This window comes from Octopus sinensis, linkage group LG11, assembly GCF_006345805.1.
Source record: "Octopus sinensis linkage group LG11, ASM634580v1, whole genome shotgun sequence".
NCBI lineage: Eukaryota > Metazoa > Mollusca > Cephalopoda > Octopoda > Octopodidae > Octopus > Octopus sinensis.
In genome coordinates, this window is record NC_043007.1 from 14,374,134 (window position 1) to 14,387,027 (window position 12,894).

Sequence of the window (12,894 nt, forward strand, 5' to 3'; positions counted from 1 at the left end):
TTTTTTTTCTTTTGGCTCGAGAGACAAACGCATCCCGTACCTTGTTTGGTTGTGGGGTGGGGGAAGAGGATTGACCGATAAGATGTTTAATATTTTGTCGAGGTTGAGAGATTTTTATTTCCCCCCCCCCCCGGTAACATACCAAGCAATTCCACAGGCTGCAGTCTAACGAGAGGTGTGTGTACGTGTGTGTGTGTGTATGTGTGTGTATGTGTGTCTGTGTTTGTGGGGGGGGGGGGTAGCCTAGCTCAATTGATGCCGCATTTTCGTTTAGCTCTGAGCTACTAAAGCTTGTTATCGCCACTATCTCTGAGAAAGTGAGAAAGCGTATGTGTGTGTGTGTGTGTGTGTGTGTGTGTGTGGTGTATGTTTGTGTGTGTGTGTGTGTGAGAGAGAGAGAGAGAAAGAGAAATTCTTGTAATCTGTCTGTTTATAATAGATACTTGGATCGTACATATTGTAACTTATGATATTTTGACAACTTTTTCCAGCGGGAATCACCATTCCCTGCCATTTCCGCCGTTCCATCACCTGGAGAATACGTGGAGTGTGTGTGCACTCAACGTGCGGAAGACGGTGTCTTTTTATAGATCTCTGCTTTTACACACACACCTACACACACACACATACACACACACACACACATACACACACCTACACACACACACACACACATATACACACACACACACACTCATACCGCGCGCGCGCGCACACACACCACACACACATACACCCGCATCATTGAATGATTGATTGATTGATTAAGCGACAGAAATAAAGATAAATGAAGCGGGGAAAATACCACAAGGAGAAGCGAAAGTACCTTTTTATTTTTCTTCAAAATTAAATACACTTAAGTTGGTTCCTTTTTCCTGAAAAATCTACACGCTCTCCATTTGGTGAAGATAACAAGAAGCGCAGATGTAGGTGCGTGTTGAAGGTATCTCTGAAGCAAAGCTTAACAGATGGAAGGCAAACTCCCATTTGAAAGTCTCCTACTCAGGCGTCAAAACACTATGATGTCGACAAATGTTCCTCGAAAGCAAAGCACTCCTCCGCCACAGTCAGTCTATTTAAATTATCTGCGCGGATGGCTAGGAGCGATGTCCCTCATTTCGTTTGCGAATGGTATGCAGTCGTTCGTCGATATGAAATTTCTCCATAAATCCATCTACACGAATTCAACAGGCTCAGGTAAATAAGTAGAGAGAGAAAAAAAAATGAAACAGAAGCAACACGAAACATAAATAAAAGCTGTACATACATACATACTGACAGACATACATACACACATACACACATACACATAAGCACATGCATACATATTTGCACACACCTACTTAAATACATAGATAAACATACAAACACACAAATTTACACGATCAGACACAAACGAGCCAATGAGAGTGCTTCTACGTGGTCATCCTGCCTGCTAGAAATAGCAACGAAACCACTCATGTCACACTATACTATCTTAAAAAAAAAAAAAAAAAACAAAAGGAATTACATGATATAGCAGAGTCCAATATATAGTTGAAAAGAAAAAAAAATATACAGTATGACCACAGTTGGAAATCCTTTAATTATAGTTTTGCTGGATCAGAACAGAATTGGTGCTCATTAATAATCAGACAACACATATTTACACAAATCATATATGAAGAGACTCTAACATACACACAAACACAGACCAGCAAATATATTACACAGATAACGATAGGAGCTATAAATACACACAATATTAAACATATAGTTGTGTGTTTTCCAAATAATGATTTCGTTTTTGATAAAATAGAAGATTTATTTGGTTTCATAAATTGATTTAATATATTAGTAATTAGTTTATCAACTTCATAAGGATGAAAGTGAAGGCCAGTCAACCTGGGAAATATGACAGACCGCCGAGCCAGCGACAGAACCTCTTCGCAGTTGTTTCATCTGCGAAAAAAGCGCTGGTCAAATTCCTCGAATTGTATCTTATCGTCGCAGAAAAGGACACATAGAATGATGTAGTTCTTGATACACTATGTCTAGAAATAAAACGAATTTCTCAGGGCTGACATGAAGTTAACAACTAAAAATACCGATCTTAAAATAACTATAAAACACCTAAGGTTGTTAGCTAGTTTTCGGCTTGGCTTAATTAAGCAGAACTTGCTTAATTAAGTCACACGAATTTTATGGGTTACCATGCACAACACGTTACTATGTGAAACATGTCCTATAATTATAAACAGTTGTTATATAATTCCTATTGGAATTACCATTTGATTTTGTTACAACACCTGTATCGTAACGCGATGTAGTCGTACTCTTCGAGATACGCACATATACACGCGCATATGTGTGTGTGTGTATTATATATATTATATATATCCGCACACACCGTGGCAGTGTCCAAGTGCTAATACATCCGTTGTATAATTTTATAATCTCTTGAACATGCCTTTTTTTTTTAGTTGTTTAGTTCCAGGTCCTCACTGACAGGGCAAAAATATGGACAATGGCTTTCTAGCCACGACCGTCCTGTTATTTCTCCCAGCTATTGTGTATCTAAGACTACCTTAGCCAAAGTGTCCTTCTTTTTTCACTTGTGATTTGAAGGAGTTTGAACTGCTATTGCTAGTATCTCGAGGCTCCCCCGTAGTACATGCCCTCGTGCTCTACATAATTACCACACACATACGCGCGCGCGAGAGACAGAGAGTAGCAATCACTGACTTATGACCGATCGCTCATTATTGCTGTTTATATGCGATGAATGCCAATTGAGCAATGAAAACCTCAAACAACCCGGATTGTTGATCTTTCTAGTTGTAACAAGATTGTTGATTTTCCCAGTTCGTGACCGAATTGATACTACTCGAGTTCTACAATGCGCTCCAAGAATAGTGACTAGTGTCATACCAGAACGATTCTCTAGTCACCTTATATGACTATGATAGATATCATTATAGCATTAGTCATCCCTAACGTTGCTCTATAGAGACCTACAAATAATGACAATTGAGGTTGTTCTTTTATTTACCCAGATCATTCCTGATCCTGCAGATCGATTACCAAGGATGATCCAGCTGTGGCCGCCCAGCCTCTTTTCCCCCCTTTTAGACTTTGCCTATCTAAGACTACATTATCCAATGTGTCCTTTTTTTATGACAATAGCTGTTATTTCTAGGAGATCTCAAGTGACTGTAGAGAGAGGCTTCCCATGTTGATTCGTGACAGCTGAGATTGTTGTGTAGCCCACATCAGCCCTTGTCGAGTACCATTGTTGCATGCAGGTAGTCGGGCAAACGACGAGACACGAGCCATAGATTCATCCTCCCAATTATACCATGTCTTCTCTTAACTGAGAACCATACTGTACATCTGGTATGTTGTGATGAATTGTATTGGGTCCAGTGTGACAGTCTGAACAGATTACAACCTGTCTATTGTCCAGCCTATTTCTGTTCGCCCGTACATTCTGAGAACGGTTACAGAAGTAGCAGGTGAGGTCAGAAAGCAACTGCTGCACCTCCTCGGGTTATATTCTAGCACTGTATTTGGGGATAACGTGGATATTTGATGGTTTACACAAGATAAATTTGGACAGTTTGAGATTTGTAAAACTGAATATGAAATACATGTTCTCAGGATGGAAGGGAGATAATTTCAATAGGACATCTTACATAAGCATGAACTATCCTTTTTTAACATCTGTGGAAGAACGACCTGTTAGATATGGCCAAACAATTTCCTTCACAACGCACCCATCGTCTTAAAAAAAAGTGAAGGGTTCATTAGATAATATAGTCCATAAATATCACTAGAAATGCGGGAATGCATCCGATCATCTTGCTTAAGCAATCAAATTCTTTAGTTCGTTAGATCTATCAAAAGATAAAACTATTGTTTTGATAAGTAACACTATCAAATGTACTGAAACTATTTATGTGAATGGAAGACAGTTTAAAGAATTAATGTTTTTGTTGAAAACAAAGTGTATTCTCTATCTCTGTACAAACAGAGATTAAACGAAATATATATGTAAAAGATATGACACTACACAACTGTGGAATATGAACAGCTGATATAGGGAATCTGAAAAATTTGAGAATTACTAAGTTGAATTTTGTCTGATAGGTGTGCAAACTGAACTCATTTAGTCCTAGATCAACCTTGTGCATTCCAACCATGAACATCCTGTATTTTTAGTGATACCATAAGATGATGTTATCTGATGTGTTCTTCATCTTTTTAAGATGACAGGCATGATTTGAAGGAGATTTGGCTGCTACATGTAAGCAGCCTACTATATGTAGCAGAAAGGTTGTGAATGAATGCTCCCTTGGTGCTGGGGACACCTAAAGAGCACTCAGTCCACTCTGTAAAGTGGTTGGTGTTCGGAAGCGCATCCAGCTGTAAAAACCGTGTGGGGCTTGGTGCATTCCTCTGGCTTGCCAGCTTCTATCAAACCATTCAACTCATGGCAGCATGGAAGACAGATGATAAATGGTGATGATGATTATCAAGATCTTTGGTCTATTTCTTCTGAAAAGGGGAACCAACTGAGTTTATAAGGGTGGTGAGTTGACAGAATCATTAGTCTCAGATAAAATGCCTGGAGGTATTTCTTCAAGCTTTTTACGTTCTGAGTTCAAATCTTACCAAGGTCAACTATGCCTATCTTTTAAGGTTACTAATTGAAAGTACCAATCAAATACTGAGGTTGATTTAATTAACTAATTAATTCCCACCAAATTTCAAGCCTTGTACCTATGTTGGAAACAATATGACAAAATTATATATATATATATATATATATATCATCATCATCAACGTTTAACATCCGCTTTCCATGCTGGCATGGGTTGGACGGTTTGACTGGGGACTGGTGAGCCAGATGGCTGCACAAGGCTCCAATCTGATCTGGCAGAGTTTCTACAGCTGGATGCCCTTCCTAACGCCAACCACTCTGAGAGTGTAGTGGGTGCTTTTACATGCCACCGGCATGAGGGCCAGTCAGGCGGTACTGGCAATGGCCATGCTCAAATGGTGTTTTTACGTGTCACCTGCACAGGAGCCAGTCCAGCGGCAAAAGCAACACCCTCGCTCGAATGTTGTTTTTCCTGTGCCACCAGCACATGTGCCAGTAAGGTGACGATATATATATATTATATAATATAATATGTATATAATAATAATAATAATAATGAAATTATTGTATACAGTGTCAGGTGCACCACAACTTGTCAAAAGTGTGTATAAAGCATATGCATTAATGTACAAATGTCTGGAAAGTGAACAGTGTATGAGTCAGATACATGCTTGCATGTGTGTATGGAGGGGAGAAAATCAGGTGTAGTGTTGGTGAATCTCAGGAAGCATGGTAGTTTTGAAGGATGCTGTACTCTGACTGACCAGACTATCAGATGTTATACATTGCTGGTCACAATGTGCTTTGCATTGTTTTAGCTTCTAAATGAACCCGTGTGTGTGTGTGTGTGTGTGTAGATGTAGTATGGCTGAATGGTTAAGAAGTTCACTTGAGGTATGTCGAACCTATAATTCAAAAGATACAGCATTGTCACACACTGAATTACAGGATCACTTTAAGAGCACACATATCTCTGGAATACTCAGCCACTTACATGCTCATTGAATGAGCATGTAATTTAATTGAATAAACAACTGAATCTTCATCATCAAACGATGACAATCCACCACCACCACCACACCATTTACACACACACACACTCCTTATATTGTTGTTAACAAAGATAAATTTCACCCTGTTACATAATTAAATTTTTTTTCATGCATGACTAACATATACAAAAACAGGTTCCATCATAATTTTTAACTTCTTGATTTAGCCTTGTGGTAAGAACCTCAGACTTAAGACCAAGGTTCCAATATTGAATGGCTGAATTATTAGAAACTGCTTACTCATGCATGAAATGTGATGTTAGTGGAGACCAAATTGGGAAGTTAACAAAAACTTTTGTTAATATCAAAATAAATATCAAATGGAAATTGTAGTTGTGATACCTGTGCCGGTGGCACATAAAAAGCACCATCCGAACGTGGCCGATGCCAGCGCCACCTTGACTGGCTTCTGTGCCAGTGGCACGTAAAAAACACCAACCAATTGTGGCCGCTGCCAGCCTCCCCTGGCACCTGTGCCAGTGGCACGTAAAAAGCACCCACTACACTCACAGAGTGGTTGACGTTAGGAAGGGCATCCAGCTGTAGAAACTCTGCCAGATCAGACTGGAGCCTGGTGCAGCCTCCTGGCTTCCCAGACCACGGTTGAACCATCCAACCCCTGCTAGCACGGAAAATGGATGTTAAACGACGATGATGATGATGATGAAGTTAAAAATAATGCACAAGGGAAAACACCCCTGAACTTTGCAGGTCCTCGCACTGGTGTGATTGAGGTTTGCTTACATCTGTAAGGTGATATCTGCAGCAAAAGTAAGGTCGAGAAGGATACCAAAGGCCTGGTGTTTTTGTTTGGAAGAAGGAATACTGCAAAAGGCATCCAAAGTTGCAGTGTTAAACTGGCCAGCACATCAAAGCTGTCCTTCTCAAGGTTGTTCTTAATGAAATAGAAAGGAAGCTATTGAAAACTGAAGCCAAATGTGAAAGAAGAGGTTTATCAAGCGCTTACCTCTACTCAAAGTATCTACTACAACCATCCCTGTACTGGCCAGGTCACCTGTAAAGTTATACACACACAGACATAGTTTTGTTATACTTTTTATCTACCTCTCTTTTACTCTCTTACTTGTTTCTGTCATTTGACTGCAGCCATGCTGGAGCACCGCCTTTAGTCGAGCAAATCGACCCCAGGACTTATTCTTTGTAAGCCTAGTACTTATTCTATCGGTTGCTTTTGTCAAACAGCTAAGTCATGGGAACGTAAACACACCGCCATCGGTTGTCAAGCGATGTTGTGGGGACAAACACAGACACACAAACACACACATATATATATACATATATACGACAGGCTTCTTTCAGTTTCCGTCTACCAAATCCACTCACAAGGCTTTGGTCGGCCCGAGGCTATAGTAGAAGACACTTGCCCATGGTGCCACACAGTGGGACTGAACCCGGAAGCATGTGGTTGGTAAGCAAGCTACTTACCACACAGCCACTCCTGCGCCTACCATTCAAAATAGTCATGCAAATTCTCTCTCTCTCTCTCTCTCACACACACACAGTTTTATTGGATTTTTAATCTAACATTCATATTAGTCATTCGAAACATAATATCTGAAAGTGAAAATAATATTATGGTGGATCTTTTCGGTTTGAACGGCAGTTTCTAACATAATTTCTAGGTAACTAAAAAATTTTAAACTTCGTATACTGGTAGAATGTGCTTATAAAACATCTTTTTCTCTTGGCTTTATTGAGAAAATTCTATAGTTTGTAAGATATTTGTTGTTTTATTTGTTGTTTTTCTTCAATTTCTGCAATTTCAACCAATCACTGACGTCTATTGAAGTAAAAAAACATTCTGTACCATATGAATATGTCCCTCGTTTAAGAAACAGATTGGGTTTATTTACATTTGTGAAGAAAAAAAAGATACCCTCCCCCCACCCCTAACCCTAAAACAGATTGAAATGCAATAGATCGATACTAGGGTCATAATTATGGGTGACAATTTCATATGACACTGCTAGAAAAAACTGCCGTTCAAACCTAAAAGATCCATTATGGTTTGTACTTTTCCTAAGACTTTATTGTCAGATTAATTCCTTCAAGAATTGCTTCATTACTGACCACAGGTCTTTCTCTTCTATTTTTGTTTAGTTAACCCTCTAATGGCTCGGATATTTGGTACTTGGTCTCTTCTTTCTGCATTCCTCAGAATCAGCTGTTCTCTGGATTTTTCTAACTCCATGTAAGTTAATTATAAGGAATTCTAGCATTGGCACAAGACCACTTTTGATTACTGCTTATTTTATTGATCATAGGAGAATGAAAGACAAAGCCTGCCCTAGTGGGATTTGAACCCAGAACAAAAATAAATACCCCAAGACATTTTGTCAAGTGATCTTACAATTCTGCTACCTACTGCCATCTAGACTGACAGTTAAATATTCTTTTCTACTCTAGGCACAAGGCCTGAAATTTTTGGGGGTAGGGGCCAGTCAATTAGATTGACCCCAGCAAACAACTAGTACTTAATTTATTAACCCCGAAGGGATGAAAGGCAAAGTCAACCTTGGCAGAATTTGAACTCAGAACGTAACGACAGACGAAATACTTCTTTCTTTAGAGGGGACAAACAAGGACAGACAAATGGATTAAGTCGATTACATCAACCCCAGTGGTTAATTCTAAATAATGTGAATTAATAAATATTAAACTTAACAGATTAACCTTAATCATGTCTTCCTTTATGAATTTTTAAAGCTGGTTTTAAAATTTTGATTTCTTTTTGATTATTCACGATTTAAATTTTGCTTTTAATCTTGGAAAAATGTTTAAGAAATGTAGAAGTAATTGAATGCAATATTTTTTTTTTTTTTTTTAATTAGACTGAACACCTTTGAAATCAGCTTTATTCATTTCTGATGTTTTGATAAATTTCAAAAAGTTGGCACCCAAATTATTTTTGCAGGTTATACCATATGACTTTGGTTTCATTCTTGATGTCTAGTGGACACTTCCTCTCTGAATTACTTTGGTTTCAGACGGCTGGCACAGGTACAGGTATTCTGGTGCAATTGCTTTTTTCAGGTAAGTCTTTTCCACTGGGGGATTTTGTGTTTTTATCACTCAGTCAACTATGACACTTTATAAGACTTCCACGATGGGTGTGAGGGAGGGAGGAAAGTTCCTTTAAACTAGATGCTTTGTCAGAAAGTTTCCAACAAAATCTACTCTGCTAAAAGTATATCTCGCAACCAGATGACAACATAAAACTAAATGATGGATTAGATTTACTATGTAAATCAGTTGCTGCAGTATTTGATCTTAGAACACAAAGAACTGGAAAAAATGTTGCAAGACATCCCATCTAATTCCAGTTTATTGCTCTAAAATTCTACTATATTTATTGATCTTTGAAGAATGAAAAGCAAACTTGACCTCAGCAGGATTTGAACTCGGAGTGTCTGAAGATGGAATAAATAACACAAGCTGATGCTCTGACAACTCTGTCAATTCAACACCTATACGTGTAGACAGATGTGACTAGAACATATCCTTGCTGGTTATCTTCTAGTTATAATTTTACTGCTTTATTTATTAATACATTAACACCGAGATACCTGTTGTTTTTATCAGAGGTGGTGTCATTAAATTATTTCATTTTTAGGCAATTTTCTTTTCTTACATCAATAAGTGTGCCATCTTGTATATTTATTGACTAATTCATTATTATTTCGAAAAATACAGGTAAAGCTATGTTTTGCTGATGAGGTCAGAATAAAACTTAAACCTGTTTGTCTGGAGTTGTCTCTCATACTTTGAGGAAAATGAAGAAATAACATTAGCCTTAAATTAATATCATTCTTTTTTTTTTTTACATTGCATATCTATTTCTGTGGAGGCGTGTGGCTTAGTGGTTAGAGTGTCAGCATCATGATCGTAAAATTGTGGTTTTGATTCCTGGACTGGGTGATGCGTTGTGCCCTTGAGCAAAACACTTCATTTCCGGTTGCTCCAGTCCACTCAGCAGGCAAAAATGAGTAACGCTGTGATGGACTGGCATCCCGTCCAGCTAGGGATCACATACGCCATAGAAACCGGGAAACTGGGCCCATGAGCCTGGCTGGGCTTTAGAAGGGCTCATTTATTTATTTATTATTTATATCTATTTCTACTGTTGTCACAAACTTACCTATTGTTAATATAACTTAAACTTCATCTTAAATGCATCTTTGCTTTTGGGTCTACAAATTACTGTGATTTTAAACAGTTGTTAACCCTATGAAAGACTGCTACTAACAGAGTAATCATCATCATCACCATCATTTATTATCCTCTTTCCATGCTGGCATGGGTTAGATGGTTTCACAGGAACTGGTAAGCTGGAGAGCTGCACCAGGCTCCAGTCTGATTTGGCATGGTTTCTACAGCCAGACACCTTTCCTAATGCCAACCACTCTGAGAGTGTAATGAGTGATTTTTATGTGCCACTGGCACAGGTCTAAAAATGTCTATTTGATTGAAAAGGTCAAGAAACTACATAGAAATTCCTTTATTTAATTATTACCTCTGCCAAGGAAGGAGGTTATGTTTTCATGTGAACGGTATTTGATGAAACTTGCAGGAAAAGTTGGTTAAGATACAAGAAACATATGATGAAATTTTGGTAGTGATCCAGGAATTTTTATGGATTCTTGAAGGATTTTTCCTTCATGTAAAGTAGAAAAATCTTGAAGGATTTTCCTACATTCTTTGATTATTTCCCTTGAAAACACGTTCATCGTTTCTACATAACCTATGGTGGCATTGCTGTTTCCAAAGTTTATTTTCGTTTCTTTATTAGTAATTTTATTCGCGTATCTATCTTAAAATGAACTGCTTGGCAGAGGTCTGCAGAGGATGACAAGATGACAAGCCTTGACTATTGGGATTGACTCAAAAAGCTCAGGCTTTGCTCCCTCCACCGCTGCTGTGAGCTCTATATCATCTGTACGATGTGGAAAATATTCCATCAACATTGCCCATCTTTAAAATTTCATCCGAGGCTTGGCCCCCGTGCAATCTGTTCACTACAGAAATGTTTGTGTCGTATCACAACACTATGACAGAACTATTTCCCCTCAATTGGCCCTACTCTCTTCAACATTGTGCCAGACACACATAAAGGAGGAAAGTGACTTCACAGCATCTGACAATCCCAAGATGATTACTCCCAACAAATACCAGATAAACCACCCACACCCAGACATGTCTCTGAAAACAATAACCCTCTGCTTGAATGTGCTACGGTTCCCCAGAACTGACCATGTATCTCTTCCAGGTGGTGCTATTAAATTAGACATGGCCTGAGTCAACTTCGGTTGAAACTTATCTGAGTAATCTAATCTATGCTGTAACCTTTTAATCAAAGTATGACAACGTGGGTAGAAGCTGATATCTTAACATTTCTGATGGTCTTAAGTATAAAACAAAATTATTAAAGATTTATATAGAACTACATTCAGAGTATGTCTATAAGCTATTGTGTTTAGACCTGGTTTCTATCCTCAAACTGTTCCGTTTTGTAGATGCAATTTTTTTTTTTTAATACTAAACCACTCCGAAATTAGAAAAATCAAAACTCGGCAACAATCTCGGTCCCACGAGTATCGGATAATGGATTTTCAACTGTGTAAAAAAATCTGATTGTGGTGATCGTAGTTTTGACGGTGATTGTGGTGAGAGCAGAGACAGTGTTGATGATGACGATGGTCGAAATAAGTAAAGGAGGAGGTTATGTTTCTGCCGGTGTTGGTTTGGAAAATTGGGCGATTTTCAGCATGTGTGTATATGGGTGGGAATGAGCTGCTTGGCGGAGGTCTGCACTCTCCGAGTCCTTTTCTAGTTTTATATTGATTCGTTACTTTTATAATGATTCCTCAACTTGATTAACTCTTAATTACATAAAAAAAAATTGATTCCTATTTGTTGTAAAAATTGATAATACTCATTAGCTTTCTATATTTCTCTTTCAGGTTTGTCTACAATTGCAATGGTAATAGGATATTGGTTTTTAAATTCAGATTATAAACCAACAAAAAACTCTTAAGAGGAGCCACTGCTGCACAATTCAACAATGGAATTATTATACTTAAGAACAAGAGACTTCTGTGAGAATTAGTGTGGTCACTGTACGTCTCAGATGCTTTTATTGCAGATAGCTGGTTGTCTTTTAACACGTAAAATCTCTGTTGACATGTGGTAAACTGATGGCTTCATGTGCTGGAGTACAAGTCATTGTGAGTTCAAATCTTTTCAAAGAAAACATATTAGTTTCTCACGGTAAAAACTAAGTTCATATTTGAATAAGTTGGTGTTAAACAATTTACAGTTGAGTGATTACAGTTAAAAAGCATATCCATTTGTTTAGTATTTATGTGAATGTCTGAATTTGCAGAAATAGCACACCCAGGCAGGTATGTTAAAAAAAGAAAAATTATTGAAAGTTTAAAGTCTTCTCCTCACCAAAACCTCTGTCACAAGTATTGTATTGTGCCCTTGGGTGAAGTTAAAAACATATTCCCTCTACCTCAGCTTGGCTTGTTGGTAAATATATTGGTATTTGAAAGATCTGGAGTCAGTAATTTTGGTAAGACTTCCGCCTATCCCCCACCCCCATTTTTTTGCCAAAAATCTTCATTGTGAAAATTCCGCCCCAACTTCTTCAATTTTGACTTTTTTCCATAACACTAACCCTAAAACCCTAACCTTAACCCCCTAACCCTAACCCTAAAACTGTAACCGTAAGTGCAGAAATGTTTTGAAATTCTTGTCCGAATCCAGATGTCTGCATTTTTCCGCATATTTAGAAAAGAAAAAATTCTTAAAAAACAATTTTACAAAGATTTTTGGAAATTGATTTCAGAATCATAATCTCCGTATTTTTCCACATATTTTGAGAAAAGAAAAATTCTGAAAAAAGTTAAAAATGAAGGAAATGGGGGTGGGAGGGTGGTTTAATTTAGAAATGTCGAATTTTGCCAATTTTTTTGCAGATTCGTATTCCCCATAGCTGAGAAGTGGGGGTTTGTCTCGAAAAAAAAAGTTTTAAAAAAGGGTGGTTTTTGGGTGGGGGACGGGTGGAAGTCTTGCTGTGATTTTTATTCTTGATAAATAATGGACATCATGCTGGAGAGTTATAAGCTTATATCCTAAAACTGGTGCTGTGATATTGTGCCTATAATAGAAAGGATT

The 12,894-nt window shown here is 38.0% G+C and overlaps 1 protein-coding gene across 2 annotated transcripts; it reads left to right on the plus strand.

Moving 5' to 3' along the window:
• Positions 1–741: 741 nt before the first annotated feature.
• LOC115217559 (ergosterol biosynthetic protein 28 homolog) lies at positions 742–12,583 on the plus strand. Of its 2 annotated transcripts, none has more exons than XM_036507096.1 (4): positions 742–1,197; positions 7,816–7,906; positions 8,630–8,743; positions 11,670–12,583. In XM_036507096.1, exons 1-4 carry the CDS (start codon positions 969–971, stop codon positions 11,728–11,730), a joined length of 495 nt encoding a protein of 164 aa, XP_036362989.1. In that variant the 5' UTR covers positions 742–968; the 3' UTR covers positions 11,731–12,583. The 2 variants fall into 2 exon arrangements, with proteins under 2 accessions (XP_036362989.1, XP_029643155.1); XM_029787295.2 differs by having other exon boundaries at positions 746–1,197; positions 8,630–8,748; positions 11,676–12,583.
• The last annotated feature ends 311 nt before the right edge of the window (positions 12,584–12,894 follow it).